Source organism: Chiloscyllium plagiosum, chromosome 35 (assembly GCF_004010195.1).
Source record: "Chiloscyllium plagiosum isolate BGI_BamShark_2017 chromosome 35, ASM401019v2, whole genome shotgun sequence".
Lineage (NCBI taxonomy): Eukaryota > Metazoa > Chordata > Chondrichthyes > Orectolobiformes > Hemiscylliidae > Chiloscyllium > Chiloscyllium plagiosum.
Genome location: NC_057744.1, coordinates 42,208,430 through 42,226,435, shown reverse-complemented (window position 1 = coordinate 42,226,435; position 18,006 = coordinate 42,208,430). Strand labels below are relative to the sequence as shown.

Below are 18,006 nucleotides of genomic sequence, written 5' to 3'. Positions count from 1 at the left end.
TGAGAGACATACATGTATTATGGCTCACACAGTATTGTTGTTTAATTTTATATACAACATACAAAATCAATAATCATTACAATTGAGTGGGTGAGATTAAGTTGCTGATTTACCAGATCTTGCAGTTTTAGAATATTGGCACAGGCATACAAATTTGTAAAACTGCTGCATAAACAGGATGAAGACTACAATGATATTTTGGGTAAGGCTGCATTGTAAGTACATGGAAAGTTAACTATAGATTGTTAGACCCAGTCCTTCCACCCACTGCCAAAGTCAGTTTCTTTGTTGTTTCAGTTTACCTCCCTAAGCCAGCAGCCTCTGAGTTGGACATTTGCTGGACTACAAGATGGTCAAGATAGCAGACGATGACATATCCCTCCCAGATCATCTCAGCGCTTTCTATGTTCACTTTGAGCAGAAGAGAGGTAACACCTATTCTGACTAGTCCTGACAAACCTATCCCAACTGTCACTGCATCAGAGGTCAGATCAGTTTTCCTTCGTGTGAATCCAAGGAAAGCAATGGGACCAGACGGAGTACCAGGCCGTGCACTCAGAGCATGCGCAGATCAACTGGCAGAGGTCTTCTCGGACATCTTCAACCTCTCCCTGTACAGGCCACTGTCCCTGCCTGTTTCAAGAGGGCCCACATCATCCCTGTGCCTAAGGCAGCTCATGCAGCATGTCTCAATGACTACCGCCCAGTGGCTCTAACTTCAGTGGTCATGAAGTGCTTTGAAAGGCTGGTCATGGCATTATTCAACTTGACCCACTCCAATTTGCCTATCGGATCAACAGACCCATGTCAGATGCCATATCACTTACCCTTCACTCCTCCCTATAACATCTTGACACCAAGAGCTACGTAAGAATCCAACTCATTAAAGGCTGAACTGTAGTCAACACTAATCCCCTCCAGACTGATTACTAAACTTAGAGATCTCTGACTAAGCCCCACCTCTCTGCAACTGGATTCTCAGTTTCCTGACCCACAGGCCACAATCAATGAAGACTGGGGACAATGTTTCATCCTCACTAACACTCAACATTGGAGCCTCCCCCGCCCCCCTGCCATGGGTGCATACTCAGCCCCCTCCTATACTCACTGTATACCAATGACTGCATCACCAAATACCAGACTAATGCCATTTATAAGTCTGCTGATGACACCACCATAGTTGGTCGAATCTCAGACGGTGACAAAACAGACTACTGACGGGAGGTGGAAGACCTGGAAAAATGGTGCACCGAGAACAATGCCGGCAAATACCCCCCGACACATTAACAGCAGAGGTGGAACGAGTGGCAAATGTCAAGCTCCTGGGAGTGGTCAAACTTTCTTGGACTCTTCATGTGGATGCACTGGTTACAAAGGCCCAACATCTCTTCTTCCTCAGGCAGTGGAGGAAATTTAGCATGACAGTAAGTACCCTTGCCAACTCTTATAGGTGCACCATTGAAACCACTCTGTCTGGATGTATCACTACCCTGGTATGGCAACTGTACCATTCAAGATTGGAGACGGTTACAGAGAGTGGTGAATTCGGCCCTGACAATCACAAAGGCCAGCCTCCCATCTATAGAATCCATCTACCAGGCCCCCTGTCAAGGAGAGACCGCCAGCATTCTCAAAGATCCATCCCACCCTGGCAATGCTTTTCTACAACCTCTACCATCAGGGAGAAGGTACAGAAGCCTGAACACATGCACCAGCCGGTTTAGTTAACAGTTTCTACCCGACTGTTAGAGTATTGAAAGGACTCACCAACTCTTAACATTTGCCTGTACCTGTGCATTTGCTGCTGCTAACCTATTGTTTACTATCTACGCTATTTAACTGTGACCTGCCTGTATTGCTCACAAGACAAAGCTTTTCACTGTGCCTCGGTGTATGTGACAATAAATTCAACTCAATGCACACTTTATAAGACCTCATCTTGACTTGTATAAATTACATAACCAACAGATGAATGATTTGCCAAATGGACACAAAAAAATAGGATTTGGAGTATTCAGACTGGACAGAGGGTAATAAATCAGATCCATGAAGATCTCCTGCCAGGAAAACCTGAAATACTCCAGGTCCAGATCAGGGATTAAATCAGTAGGTATAACCTGTAGATTTACATTTCAAACACATCTCTTAATTTTGCCTCTGGTCTCCGCAATTGCTCCGGCCCAGACTCCTATAGGTTGGTGCATTCACGTAGCATCTTTTCAAATCTCTTCAACAGGGATTGGGCGTGCCTTCTCCCCCAGACCCTGTCAACACAAAACTGAAGCTTACTCCTACTTGGTCTCCTGTAGGCGGTCTCTGACAATGGCAGTTCCTGCCCATTCGCATTGCACGTCTGCTCCGAGGCCAAGAGATCTGCCTGGAAACAGACAAAACCAAAATCAACATTGAGAAAACTAACCACAAAATCTGGTCTGCCAAGAGAAACTAAAAGAGGAAGAAAATTCAGTTTGTCCTAAGTATACGCAAAACAAAAATAGCTGGAGGGTAACTATTTAGAGCTACACCAAGATGTCAACGTTATTGTGAAAGACTGTTGCTCGACTATGAATAACAATTTTTCCCTACCTGCACTGTCAATGTTTTCAGGTGGTTTCAGGAAATTGGCTTCAAAATGGGGGGGAAAAAAAAAGTCAGCCACACTACTGCACCAGAGTTAGTATCAGCTTTCCCCTTTCGGATACGCGAGTCAGCAGTGGCCTCCTCTACTCTGGAGATGTGGAGTTAACCACAAACCGAGACAGAAGCAGACATGGCTGGAGAAACTCAGCAAGTCTGGCAGCAGCTGTGGAGAGAAAACAGTTAACTTTTTGAATCCATTCTTCAGAACAGTGAAGGGCCACTGGACCCAAAACATGAACTGTTTTCTCTCCACAGATGTTGCCAGACCTGCTGAGTTTCTCCAGCCATTTGTTTTTGTTTCAGATTAGCAGCATCTGCTGTTCTTTGGTTTATTTTTCACATGTAAATCAGTATGTACTATGAAAAATGCATTGAATAAAAGTCAATAGCAAATGCCCGATGCTGATATAGTTATCCTGGTGGTGTGCGCGACTTCAGTGGATCAGACTGCTGTTTATGACCTTTCATGGGTGTGATCCAGCATGGGATTTTGGATGTCTATATGGCACAATAGAGACTGCTTTTGCCAAGAGTACACTCAAACCTTATCCTCAGGAAAAAAAAGTAACTCTTCCTCTCTACAATTCCTATAAACTCAATTTACATTCAAATACAGAAAATACTGATCTCATTTTCTGTGAGCCAGACAGAGGGCAATCGGAGGGCAATTGTTCATGGGGATCCTGTGGAATCCCATCGCTGAAGGAATTGCTTGGGAATTGAAGATTCTGCTGGGAAATCCCTCTACACAGAGCCTCCAAAAGTTATTTAAAATCAGAGAATTCAGAGGGTTCTGCTGTAGTTAGGGACTTAGTTACTTAGGAAAAATTAGACAATTAAATCAGTCTTCAAACTCCTGAGTAGCTATTAAAAAAGTGACCCCCAATTTACACCACACCCTCAACTACAACCATCACCTACCTACTCCCAACTCCTCATCCAATGCCCCTGCTCCCCCAGGACCCAATCTTCATTAAAAACCTCTCGACCAACCGGGAATAATTTACCTGCTACCCCACCCACCTAGTGTCCTTTCTTGAACCTTCTAGATTTACTGGTTGACAGGAGTTGTCAGAGTGGCTGGCTGTCACACTGAGCCTCTAAACATCAAAACAACTGACAGCAAAAGGGCCACAATTTGCTTTTCCCCCACGTTGCTCTGTATGGAGAGGGACCTGTCAGAATGAAAAAAAAAACAGGCCTGCATTTCTGAAGGAGCCCTGATGGAAATTTCCTGATGGAAATGTGAGCTCTTTCATTCTATATAAAAAAAGCAATGCAGCGTCGATCTGCCTGTGATTGGTCCTCCTCAGCTTAGTCGGTCCAGATTATAGTCTCACATGGTCCTCCTACTCTATTCTTCCTACAGTCCTATGTAACTGTGGATATCAGAACAGCATCAGGTATATCAGGAACATACTTATTCCCCATCGAACTGCAATAAATTGGTTTCTTCCAGACTGAAGATATCCTCCCTCCGCCAGATCAAAACTCAAGTGGAATTGCAGAACTTCTGTTTGCTTTTCACTATTTTCAAACTTAAACACGTGTTCGATCATAGTCACATAAAATTGATTTCAACTGGAACAAAGGCAAACACACAAGCATCACCAGTTTAAAGTCTCAGTGTCTCACTGGTTCTGTCCACTCCCAGGTCCCCTAAACTCTAGGCTGCTTCTTTGATTTACATTCCTATCAATGTAAAATAGAATCTTAAATACAGACACTGACTATTGTATCTGCCAATAGCACATGATTTTGGATCCAACCTTCAGTCAATATTATTTCAGTTCTGGCGTCAGCAATTGTAGTGCTATCATTGCATTTTACTTGCATATCAAGCTGTGCAAAGTATTTCAGGATATCTATTTAAAACAGCACAATTCACTCACTGAAATAATTGCAACATACATGTCCATGTCTTCCTTCCGGATGTGCAATTCAATCTTTTTCTGAAGAATAAAGCCTAAGGTATAATACTTCCTAATTCTTGGTTCTGTGTATATCCTTTCTTAATATTGTTGAATCCTTGTTCTCACCCACTGGTCAGTGTGGAATCTTAACTTCTGTTCAAGAAATTGGTTCAATTACAATGCACTGTGGTCTAAATGCTGACCCATTAGGTGAAGTGAGCAGAATGACAGTCATTGGTTATGTACAATTGCTCAGTCATCTCACCAAGTGACAACCAAGTTCAACCATCAATTCTTCAATTCAAGCATTTGCAGTGAATGTGTACATGAAAGCCCCAAGCACAAAGCAACAACCCGACACGGTGGTTGATCCCAGAACTACATTTCGAGATCATACCTTAGCCTCCAAATATGCAAATTCTGGTGTTCTCTCTCGGTGCTTGCTTTGGGGTTTCTCACATGCTGATATTCCAGCCTGCACTAAGCCTTCTGCTGAGGAAAGGGGACATGTTAGAAGTTTCAAACAAAAAAAAAAGTGTTGTATTTAACACATACTCTAACCATTTCATCCAACCGATCACCAGAAATCCAGTTTGTTCACATGCTTTGGGAGGTCTGGTTTGGCAACAGTTGGTGCGCAGTCAGCCGATGTCAAGAACCATCCATAAAGGTCATGAAAACATGAAGCTGGCGTAACTTGTATAGTTCAATACCAGCCAAACCACGATTCCAGTATTTCCTAAGCCATTACCAGTGCTCAAGTTTCAAGTGTTGCCTCATTTAATTGCTTGTACTTTATGCTGGAAGTTGTGCAAGGAAACAAATTTTATTAAAATTAAAATTTAATAATGTTTTACAAGTAGTCTATTAGATCTGATGTAAGGTAGTCAGCAGTTGTTTGAGGTGAGGATGGTGAGCCACTTTAATTGCGAAGTTCCACCATATTACAGGTGCACCCTAAATGTGTGCTTTGCTTTTAGGAAGGGAATGTCAAGATTTTCACCCAGCAACAGTGACAGGACATCCATATCATTCCAACTCAGGATAAAGTGTGGCTTGGAGAGAGACAGTCACGTGTTTATTTTCTCATGGGAAATAGTCTGTTGTGCAGTTTTATGTCCATGGATGCTTGGGTTCAAGAGTCAGATTGGCGAGGAAAAGACAAGGTCAACAAGTGTCCAGAAATGAGGTTTCTTTAAAATAGTGCGGATTGTATAAATACTCCGGCACAGTCTAAGCTATACTAGACTCTAATCTCTATTAGAGAGTATTGAAATAATTCTCGATGGCTGCTTCTACAAGTCTCTTGCACAGCTTCTCTAACTCCATCCACTCTATACTATTTATGCCCAATAGGGAACATCATGATATAATCGCAAGGTTCCTTCAGGGTTCTGAGGAAGTGAGGACTACAGATGCTAGAAAGTCAGAGTCCAAAAGCATGATGCTGGAGAAAAGCATGTCAGGCAGCATCTGAGGAATATTAGTCCTTCATCAGGAATGACCCTCAACTATGGCAGCAGGTGCTGCCAGGTTTGGAAGATACTGTTGAAAGGATTTTAACAAGCTGCAGTTTGTCTTGTGTATGGCACAGTACTGAACGTCAATAGCACAGGGTGAATGGTGATAGTGATGAATGGAGAGTGACCAAGCAGCCTGGATTGTGAGAATGGAGCTTCCCTTATCCAGGCAAACGGGAAGTATTCCATCACATTCTTGACTTGTACCTTGTAGATGGTGGACAGGTTCTGGGGGAAACAAGTGGAGAGTTACTTGCTGCAAACTTCCTAGCCATTGATTTGGGCTTGTAGCCAAAGTGATTAAGTGGCTGGTCCTGTTACATTGGTCAATGGTAATTTCCAGGATATTCAGGGTTTTCTTTGGGGGGGGGGGGGGGGGTGGTGGAGAGAAACGTGGTGAGGTGGGGGTGTGCGTCTTCAGCCCTGATAATGCTGAACGTCAAGGGGAGGTGGTAACATTCTCTTTAGTTGGAGATTGTTACATGCCACTTACCAGCTCAACACTTATTAGATATGGACACAACATATTAGATATGGACAACACATTATTTGAACCTCCTCAAATAGTATTAGTTAGAATTGACCTTTAATCCATAACACTCCAGCACAAACCAAGAGTTTGGGCATTATGCTGTAATAAGTTTTGGAACAACCATCTCTTGACTGTGTGCTCTACTGAAACAGGGTCAAGGTGTACTGTGGAGAACCATTTCCAAAGCTTTGAAATCGGTGAGCATTCAGTCCATCACGAGGAAATAGAAACCTCTGATTAAGTCTGACTACAAGGTGATTAAAACCATTAGTATTAAAAAGTTTCAGTTTGCTAGCAAACATTTCATATGGACCGAAGTAGATATAATGGTTGATTAAAATCCTAAAGAACCAGAGATGATGTAAATCAAACTAAAACAGAAATTGTTAGCATAGCTCAGCACCTGTGAAAAAAACTCAGGAGTTAATGTTTCGGCTCCAGTGACCCTTCCTCAGACCTGAAACGTTAACTCCTGATTTTCCCCTCACAGATGCTGCCAGACCTGCTGAGCTTTTCCAGCAACTTCTATTTTTGTATCCTGGTCAATTGCTTGAGAAGACCTAACCTGAAGCAAGGCTAACCATGGCTAATTTATTTTGCTTGCAGGCTTCATTTCAAGTCGCAAATCCACTACCCAAGCATATCCCTTCAAAAGCTCTTGATGCTCAGAAACAAACAGCAGCAAAAGTCTTCACAAAATGTTAGCAAAACCCTGGAGGTCTGGCAGCATTGGCAGGGAGAGAAACAGAGTTAACATGGAGTCTCATGTGACTTTCTAAAAGAGTTGTAGTACAACTCAAAATCATTGACTGTTTCTCTCTCCATAGATGCTGCTAGATCTCCTGCAGCATTGTGTTTGCTTTAGATTTCCAGCATCCAGAGTATTTCTTTTATTCAGTTTTAACCAGAAGATTTACAAGGAGTGTTGCAATAGACAAGAGTTTCAGACCCATGCACTCTTGCTTAGTACAACTTACCTGGCTCTGAAGATACTGGTTGTAGCTTTTTAACAGCTGACTCTATCTCCCTCATCAGCATCGCATGCAGAGATGGGGTGGAAACTGGCAAGTCTCTAAGTTTTCTCTCAGCTGCCTAAATTTAGAAGCAATGAGGGAGACAAAGAGCAGCAATTTGAATATGCAATCAGGCAGACTTTCAGTGCACACAGCTGGACTCCGGTTACCTCAATACATTTCCCATTGATTCTGAGCAATTGGAGTTTTACTCCATCTTCCATTTGGGAAAGGTTTTGGTGTACACTTTTGCAACTGTTTCACAGAAAGTGCTATTACTTGCAAGGAAAGTCTAGGCAAGTCAATGTCTGTAACATTAAAACTAAGATACATTTCAAATTGACTCAAAACAAACTACAGCATATTGAAGCCTAATGGTCAATAGCTGAAACTTCAATATGCAAACACAAGACAAGGAATTGCCCAGGTATGCAGGTGTTGCATTTCCAAGCTGGCCGATACCACTATGCAGTTCAAATGCTACCCAAATGGGGTGGGGGCACAGAAGGATTACTTCCTCTACACAACTCTTCTGCAAATTTGGATCATTACACAGCAACAGATCAAAATCCACCTCCTTGTCAAATACTAGAGGCTGACAATTGAGGTCAGGACCCGTTTTGTGGTTAGAGCAGAATGCAGCCAAACCATCCTTACAGGTTTCAGCAAGGACCTCAAGAGACTGAAATCCACAGAGACATCAGCTGCAGTTCTGGGTTCGTTGTTGTTGACCTGAAAATGAGAACAGGCAAAGTTGACTTTAGGAGAGTCTTGATTCTTGCAGCCAGATATTTTAAAAAGGCCTATTTCACTCTTCTGAAACAAAAATACAGTTTTTATTAAAAGCACAAAGAATATTTAGTCAACACTAAACTGAAACGGTATAACATTTCTGAATGCTACAAGAGAGGTCAGATGTGGAAATAATGTTCGGAGCATTTTAGAGACAACATTGTCCAAAGTCTAATTTCTCCCAGGCTACTTACAAACCTGGCAAATACATTGGATGGGGATGAAAATCCTATTGTCCAACTGGAGCAGTACTAGCAATGAGTACGGAGTCAAAAAGAAGGAACTGGAGGCATTTTTATTTAGAGTTGCTACTACACACCATTTTTACCATCACAAAAATCACCTTTGTAACTCAAGTACAGGAACAGTTTACAAGCATAGGCTCACACCCTTCCTGAAGAAGGGCCTGTGCCCGAAACGTCGAATCTCCTGTTCCCTGGATGCTGCCTGACCTGCTGTGCTGTTCCAGCAATAAAGTTTCAACTTTGATCTCCAGCATCTGCAGACCTCACTTTCTCCACAAGCATAGGCTCACACAGGCAATGCAAAAACAAAAAAAAGTGTGAGGGGGAAGATAGAGACGGAGAGGAATGATCAGCTTAAAGCAATTTTAAAAATCTACAGCCAGACCCACCAATCCATCCATTTAAATTAATGTTCAGGCAAAGCCAGACTTAAACAGAAACCTGCTCTTAAAATTCCATTCATGGATGATAATGGCTGCACATATATCAGATAAATGCCAATTAAAAAGCTAACCTATAAACTTGAAGTGGAAAATGCAGTATAAAGAGTACATGGCTGACTATCCCAATTGATGAAGCATAAAGGAAAAGGGTTGCCCAATTGAATACCTTCCGCGATTATAACTTTTTTTTTTAAAAATCAGTTGCACGTGAACGCAAGTGAAGTGACCCGTTCCCAAGCCAGACCATCCCACTGTATCTTGGCAAAGACCACCTCAACCTGGTCCAAGTGACCCTTCATTACCTCTTGCCAAAAACCAAAGTCCTGTGTCTGAATTCCCAGAGATCAGGGCGATGCTGAAGAACGATAATACTGAACATTTCCTGTCTGACTGCATCGGTCAGTTTGACGCTCTTAGGAAATGAGCTGAGTGATAGCAAACAAAGTAGGGATAATAGACAGTTACTGTGGTGATTCCTGCTGTTTCATGAGGATCTCTGGTCAACTGCTAAAACACTTGGAGATTTGGCTCGTGACAATGATAGGTCACATTGCAAACACATTCTTATTGTGCTGCTATGTTCTATTTTCTAATTAACCTGTTCAGAGGTGTTATGACTCCTCTCTGAAGCAGATGGGACTTGAACCTAGGCCTCCAGCCTCAGAGGTAGGGACACTACCACTAGACCACAACAATCCCTTCTGTGATGTTACAGCTCAATGGGCTATGGCCAAATCCTGCTTGTATTTTATTGTACATCAGTGACTGGAGTGGAGATATTTTGAAACTGCTAACATCCTGTTACAGTAGTTCAGGCAGCATCTGAGGAGCTTCGGATGCTGCCTGAACTGCTGTGCTCTTCCAGCACCACTGATCCAGAATCTGGTTTCCAGCATCTGCAGTCATTGTTTTTACCATCCTGTTACAGTAGCCAAGCCATTTGATCATCTTAAATAAATTCAAGAATCTAGACCAACCATTAGCTCCTTCTCAAAGGCAACTAGGGATGGGCAATAAATACTGGCCAGCCAGCCAGTGACACCCATGACCCATAAGGGAATTAAGAATGTAGACATTTATATATTAAAATTCAGATAAATCTTGCACTTTGCCTGATGAATGCAGACTTAGGAAACAATGGGTATAGATGATTGCTGGAAGCAGAAAACATTGAAATAATATTAGCCAGTTTGTATAGATAACAAATGTCAATGTTACTCAACTGGATAACATCCCTTATATCACAGGAGGCCATACTATAACTAATAGACTGCCTAGGAAAACCAAAGTTGCAGAAAAATGGTAGTGAGGAAAATTTGACAAATGACATGCGCTGATTTTCAATGAATTGCATTTGATCTGAACATATCTAACCCCCATTTGCTAGTCAGACAATCATTTTCAGCACTAGTAATGCAAATGGTTATTTTCCATTGAGTATCATAAAAAGCTGGATCATCATTTTCAACAATTCTCTTGCACCCTTAGTGAAAAGCTCACCTTGTGGAGGATATATCGCTTGTACTTAATGTCATCCAGCATTTCATCAAATGGAGACAGTTGGAACTTTATTGGAAGAGGATTGTAACGCCGCTCACAGATATTCCTTAACCTCACACCACTTCGCACTTCCTTCATCAACTGGAACCAAATGCGATTCTAGAGGTAAAAGGAAAGCAGTGCACACTACAGATTCCATTAGGAGCACACACAAAAAACTCAAACTTCACTGCATGGGTTAATGTGTAATACAATGCAAGCATAAATATTAGAACAACAGGAGTCAGAGAAATGAGCAAAGGTATTAATCCAGACTTATGCTCTAGTTATCTGATGTAAAGTATTTTGGTATTAAATCTGTTTAATTTACAGTCTCACCCTAACCTTGGAGGATCTAGGGTGTAGGTTTGCTCGCTGAGCTGTAGGTTTGATATCCAGATGTTTCATTACCTGGCTAGGTAACATCAGTGGCGACCTCCAAGTGAAGCGAAGCTGTTGTCTCCTGCTTTCTATTTATATCTTTCTCCTGGATGGGGTTCCTGGGGTTTGTGGTGATGTCATTTCCTGTTCATTTTCTGAGGGGTTGATAGATGGCATCTAGATCTATGTGTTTATGGCGCTGTGGTTGGAGTGCCAGGCCTCTAGGAATTCTCTGGCATGTCTTTGCTTAGCCTGTGGGAGAAAGTGAGGTCTGCAGATGCTGGAGATCAAAGTTGAAACTTTATTGCTGGAACAGCACAGCAGGTCAGCTTTCTTCCTGTTTGTCCTACGTAGTGTTTGTGGCAGTCCTTGCATGGAATTTTGTAGCTTGGAGGATCTATCACTTGTACTTTCAGTTACAATGTCATTGCACATCTATTGTACAGTTTAAGGTTTTGTTATTGTAATTGATCCAAATCTTAATTTAAAGCAAACATGCTTGAAATTAATGAAAACTCAGATTTTGTGGAGCCTTTAATCAGTAGGTTCTGTACAAAAACACTACGTGATCAGATTTAATATTCACATATAGCAATGCTGCTGTACATTTGGAGTGAAGGGTTTTGAAAACAAGTGCACCAAGACTTCTTTGACAAGATATGTGTATGGGAGCAACAAGAGAGGTATTCATTCTTGGCCTGATGTTCAACTGGACGAAGAAAAAGGAAACTATAATGTGCAGAATGGGGAAGAAAGAGGGGACCCTAGCTCAGACATCAAGATTAATTCAGTCAGATCGAGAGCCAGTAGAAAGCAGCCAATAGGTAAAAGGAATGAGCCAAGCAATTTTTTTCCAACCTGTTTTTAAAACTAAAAAAAAGACAGACACCTGTGCTGATATTCTCAAACTTCTGCAATTCACAAACTTGGAGGAAAATCTCAACAACTGTTCAGTGCTTTGTGAAATGACCAGCGAGGATTTTATTTTTTTTTTTTTTTGAGTTCAGGTACATGTGATTGTAGGGTGTGCAGAGAAATTCCTGTTCCTCAAGTACACAGTGCAATGTTTAAATTTTAGTGTCGTTAGGATCAAAGGTTAGCATCTGCGGCAGTGCAGCACTCCCTCAAATACAACACTGAAGATGTAACCAGTTTTATACCCCAACTATAAAATCTGACTGAGGTATTGGTGCTGCTGTGACAAACTGACCAGGGAAAACTAACATCCTGATAGGCTACAAGGAGAAGTTAACAAAATATTGAGTCTGGAGGGAAGAGAGTTGTTGTTGGTGTACAAATGTAAAATCTTACCCAGTCAACAATCTCAGAGCTTGTGTCTTTTGATGGTTCACGATCCAACAGCTTTTCCAGAGCCTGCTAGAATTAATGCATAAAATGACAAATCTTCACTGGATTTGCCAATTAGCCTAACGCCACAATCACATTAAACATTCATGAAAGCTGAATAAGGTGTACAGGAATGATTAACATTTACAAAATCAAAGCTGGAAGTTGGAAAAGAAGGTCACTAAACAGAAACAATTCTGTACATCACGAGGAGAATGAAAGTTTTCCCAACATAGATGAACAATCACTAGGGAAGTTCAATGTTGATTTGTGTAATAAATCAAAGATTTTATAGCAATTTAGAATAAAATAGCATATGCATACACAGATGTTAAAAATGCAAAATACTTAGCGAGTGTCCAAGCCCAAAGCCAGCAGAAGAGAAGTGTGATGCAATGGTAATATCACTGAACAAGTGCAATTTATATGGATCCCACCAAGGCACATTGTAGAATTGAACCTATCGAATTTATCAGTCCAGATGTGAACAAGGATCTCGCAGCACCAGAGACCCGGGTTCAATTCCCAACTCAGGCGACTGACTGTGTGGAGTTTGCATGTTCTCCCCGTGTCTGCGTGGGTTTCCTCCGGGTGCTCCGGTTTCCTCCCACAGTCCAAAGATGTGCAGGTCAGGTGAATTGGCCATACTAAATTGCCCGTAGTGTTAGGTAAGGGGTAAATGTAGGGGTATGGGTGGGTTGCGCTTCGGCGGGTCGGTGTGGACTTGTTGGGCCGAAGGGCCTGTTTCCATACTGTAATGTAATCTAAAAAAAGGATATACCACCCAATTTCAGATTTCATAAATGCCCTCATCTTACTGGGGAATATAACCGATCCACCAGTACGAGAGTTTGATCAGTCAATATTTACAATCTTTAAAGTGAAAGTTTGGATACTTGGTTTAAGACTCGATGATGCTGGTCATTTTTATTCAATTAAATATGAACAGAAATTGTTTTTAGGAGTTACAGGACGGTAGAAGGGCAGAGTGCTGCACTAAGTCAGGAGTCATGGACAGGTCACATCTGCAGGAAGGATCACCAACTGCAAAAACCAGAGCCCTGGGGTTTGAAACCTGAGCAGCAGTTTGTGTATCTGTGAGGCAGAGGATTAGTGATAGCACAAATAGGGGTGCGGTCACACCTCCGATTAGAAAGCAGACAGGGAGAGGAGGAATGGGTGAAAACCAGGCAGGTAGTGTAGGAGCCCACTGTGGCGTCCTCACTAATCAGTATTCAGTTTTGGAAACTGGTGAGGTGATGATTCCAAGGCATGGATCAATGATTGGCTAACAGACAGAAATCAGTAGGAATAAGTGGGTCATTCTCACGTTGATGGGCTGTGACTAAGGGGACACGACAAGGGCAAGTGCACAGACCCCAGGTGCTCAAAGCTAAGGCACCGTAACTGAAGACAGCGTTCACAGATGACGACCAAAAGGCACAAAATGGAGGAACTTTAATATGATCTCATCACCATGGCAGAAATATGGCTGCATGGAGACCAGGAATGTTTGGGAAGGACAGTTCCAGCCACTGCACTATATGAAAGACGCGATTGCACTGGAGAGGAGATTCACCAGGATGTCACCTGCAGGAGATGGACAAGATCCTCCGAGTATTTTTCCTGTGTTTATCATGGAGAAAGAAATGAAGATTTGGAGAAGTTAGTAGTGATATCTTGGGGACAGTCCATATCACAGGAGAGGTGGTGTTGGACGTATTAGAATAGATCCTACTTTATATATCCCCTGACCTGACCAGATATATCCAAGAACACTGCAAGAGGCTAGAGAACAAAGGGAGGGGGCAGTGGCTGATATTTTTGCATCACCGTTAGCCATGGGTGAGGTCCCAGAAAGCTGAATATAATTGTGCCCTTATTCAGGCCTGCAAAGAAAATCCTGGGAATATAGGTCAGTAAGCCCAACATCTGTTGTAGATAGGTTCCTTAAGATTGAGATACACAATATACATGCATTTGGAAAGACAGGGTTTGATCAGGAGTAGTTGGCATGGCTTTGTGCATGGAGATCATGCCTCACAAATTTGTTCAAGTTCTTTGAAGTGACCAGGAAGGCTGACTAGGGCAGGGCAGTGGTCGTAATCTATATGGATTTCAGTAAGGCCTTTGATAAGGTTCCACAGCAGGCTGCTCTGGAAGGTTAGACTAGTGGAGTGCCTCAGGGATCAGTGCTGGGCTCATTACTGTTTGATCCCATTGTTGACTGTTGTCTATGATTAATGATTTGGATGAGAATGTACAGGGAGAAAGTGAGGACTGCAGATGCTGGAGATTAGAGCTGAAAAATGTGTTGCTGGAAAAGCGCAGCAGGTCAGGCAGCATCAAACAAGCAGGAGAATCGACATTTCGGGCATAAGCCCTTATTCAGGAATCCCTGAAGGGCTTATGCCCGAAACATCGATGCTCCTGCTCCTTTGATGCTGCCTGACCTGTTGTGCTTTTCCAGCAACACATTTTTCAGATAAGAATGTACAAGGCATGATTAGTAAGTTTGCTGATGACACTAAATAGGAGTTATCGTGGACAGTGAGGAAGATTAACAAATTGCAGCAGGACCTTAATCAGCTGAGGGATTGGGCCGAGAAGTGACAAACGGAGTTTAATATAGACAAGTGTGAGGTCTTGCATTTTAGAAAGTCAAATCAAGATAGGGGTTTCACAGTGAATGGTTGGGCCTTAAGGAGTGTTGTGGAACAGAGGGATCTTGGAGTTCAGGTGCACAGTTCTCTGAAAATGGAGTCCCAGGTGGACAGGATAGTGAAGGAGGCTATTGGCACATTGGCCTTTGTCAGTCAGGGCACTAAGTATAGAATTTGGGAAGATATGTTGCAGTTGGTACAGGACATCGGTGAGGCTGCACTTGGAGCACTCTGTTCAGTTTTGCTCACCTTGTTATGGGAAGGAGGTTATTAAACTGGAAAAAAGTGCAGAAGAAATTTACAAGGATGTTGCCTGGACTCAATGGCCTGAGTCATAGCAAGAGGTTGGACAAACTAGGACTTCTTTCTTTAGAGCGTAGGAGACAGAGGTGGGGGAAGGCACTCTTAGAGACGTACAGGATCACGAAAGGCATGGAGAGGGTGAATGGACTCAGTCTTTCTCCCAGGGTTGGAAAATCAAGGACTAGAGGGCATCAGTTTAAGGTTGGAGGTGGGAGGAGGGGGGAAATGAGGGGAAGGGGTGGACAATAAAAGGGATACCAAGGAGCAACTTTTTTTTTTTAAAAAAAAGGGTGGTAGCATATGGAATGAGCTGCCAGCAGAAATGGTGGGGGGCTGGAGTGGGTGGGATGGTGAATCTCAGAGGGGCACAAAGTTATGAGCAGAAGGTACAGTTTGAATAGAAAGCAACTGTACTCCTTTAAGCAAAGAGTCTGATGGGAGGAAAAAATCCTTCTTTATTCTGAGATGGGGGCCTGGAATGCACTGCCTGGGAAGGTAGTTGAGGCAGAAAACCTCAACTTGTATAAAATACTTGGATAAGCACTTGAAATGTCACAATATTCAAGGCTTTGGGCCTAGTGTGGGAAAGTGGGGCTCATGTAGATAGCAGTGTATCAAGGTGGTATTGACTTGATGGGCCCTCTTTCACACTGTATGAATCCATGACTACAAGGAAAAGGAGATGGATTGCACTGATAAAGAGTAATACCAGTACATTATTAAAATGAGGCTCAGTTGCAGCAGTGTGTACTACCTACAAGATACACTGCAGAAATTCTCCAAAAATCCTCAGACAGCATCTTCTAAACGCATGACCATTCCCACCTAGAAGGACAAGGGCAGCAGATACATAGACCACTTCCACCTGCAAGTCCCCTCCAACCCACTCACCATCCTGACTTGGAAACATTGTCTTTTCTTTCCTGTTGCTGGATCAAAATCCTGGAATTCCCTTGAAGGCACAGAGTGCAGCAATTCAGGGTGGCAGTTCACCACCACCTCAAGAGCAGCAAATGCTGGCCAGGCTAGTGACAACCCCCACGTCCCAAGAATGCCTCACTTCCTCTCCCCTTCAAGTAGACTTTTAGCTAACCCTGCTAACCCCTTTTCTAGTTCATTGTCTGAATGTACACTGTTGGAAAGCCTCTCAGGCGATCCATCAGGGTTATACACAAAAGGATAAATTTGTTTTGAAAGTTGACTTCCCACCTTCGCACTTCTGATACAGTCCAAGTAGCTTTGTAATTTCACAGTCTCATCAAATAGGGCCTTACACACAGCTCGATATTCAGCTGCAGCCATCAAAGGATCCTGGAGCTGGCTTTCACAGAGCTGAAATCAGAGCAAGGCAAGATTCACTTTCAGCAGTAATGGTTATTTTTTTTACTTCAAAGCACTATTACACACAACTGAGCAACGTTTCCACCAAAACCACTGATTTCCATTCTTTTTCACTATCACCAGTGTAACCAAACATTTATAAGCAAAGTGTGAAGACTTATCAGTTTTAGTTCACAACCTTCTTCAGAGCAGCAGTGTGGACTCAATGGGCTGAATGGCCTGCTTCCATAATGTAGGGATTCTATGAAACCAACCACACACTAATGCTTTGACAAAAGGTGTGGGCTTTTGGTCTTGGGTGGGAATGGTCTGTGTGAACATGGTGAAGACACAAACGTGCTCCATCCCATCCTGAGGTCAAGGATTGTAAAACCCATTGTAAAACCCATTGTAAATCACACGTGGTGACCAGGAATCCCATGCTGGAATGAAGTCACTTCCTTCCCTCTCAACTGCAAAAATCATCACAAATATGAAGAGCCATCCTGAGTCAGGAACACCAGTCTCCAGTCAGGGCCATCGCTTGGTGTCCTGTTTGATCATGACTGATGGTGACTCACTTGATCCTGACAGGAAAAATGAGTTTCCCAGTGTCATGTTAGAGGCCTCCATCTTCTTCCCAGGTCCACTTCCAGCACCTCAACAATTTCCATACCAGTTCAGACTCCATCACAAGGGCTCGCTTAGTGCTTTGTGGCTCTTGCAGTAATGGTGAACGGTCAATTAGCTGTTGCTGCCTGGACTCCTCCATCTGGGAGATAGGGGACAAAGGTGAAACCACAACTTTTACCTGTCTGGACTTAGTTTGGAGCTCAGTCAGACATTCACTGGTGACTCGCTGCTGGATTTTAGTTGGAATGCCAAGGGGAAGTTGGGACCAAAGGCTAGTTTTGACATGCACTATGAACACGGTGCAGCCAGACCCCTCTGTTGTCAGACAGGGGGGTTTCCCTCTGGTGGTTAGTCTTCCGACCAAGGGTGGCAGTATTCACATGACCTTTACCTAAGCCTGTAACAGATCTGGAATTGAAATGGTGTTTGTTCAGTGGCTGTAGTAGGTCTCAGCTACAGCCAAGATCCACAAGCCTGACCACCCTGGCCGACCCATTGTCTCAGCATGCTCCTGCCCCACTGAACTCATCTCTACCTACCTCGACATTGTCCTATCCCCCCTAGTCCAGGAACTCCCCACATACGTTCGAGACACCACCCACGCCCTCCACCTCCTCCAAGACTTCAGTTTCTCCGGCCCTCAACGCCTCATCTTCACCATGGATATCCAATCCCTCTACACCTCCATCCGCCATGACCAGGGCCTCCAAGCCCTCCATTTT

At 43.1% G+C, this 18,006-nt stretch overlaps 1 protein-coding gene across 10 annotated transcripts in view; it reads right to left on the bottom strand.

Moving 5' to 3' along the window:
* LOC122540784 (protein spire homolog 1-like) overlaps positions 1-18,006 on the bottom strand; it is an 88,403-nt gene that overhangs the window by 47,652 nt on the left and 22,745 nt on the right. For 8 of the 10 annotated variants that reach the window (XM_043676996.1, XM_043677000.1, XM_043676999.1 and 5 more), the window contains 7 exons: positions 16,541-16,663; positions 12,330-12,395; positions 10,599-10,757; positions 8,276-8,350; positions 7,583-7,697; positions 4,951-5,045; positions 2,290-2,377 (listed from right to left, as the gene is read on the bottom strand). In XM_043676996.1, the coding sequence (XP_043532931.1) occupies positions 2,290-2,377; positions 4,951-5,045; positions 7,583-7,697; positions 8,276-8,350; positions 10,599-10,757; positions 12,330-12,395; positions 16,541-16,663 (721 nt within the window). The remainder of the gene's footprint in view (positions 1-2,289; positions 2,378-4,950; positions 5,046-7,582; positions 7,698-8,275; positions 8,351-10,598; positions 10,758-12,329; positions 12,396-16,540; positions 16,664-18,006) is intronic. The other 2 variants (XM_043676998.1, XM_043676997.1) reach the window with 2 other exon arrangements.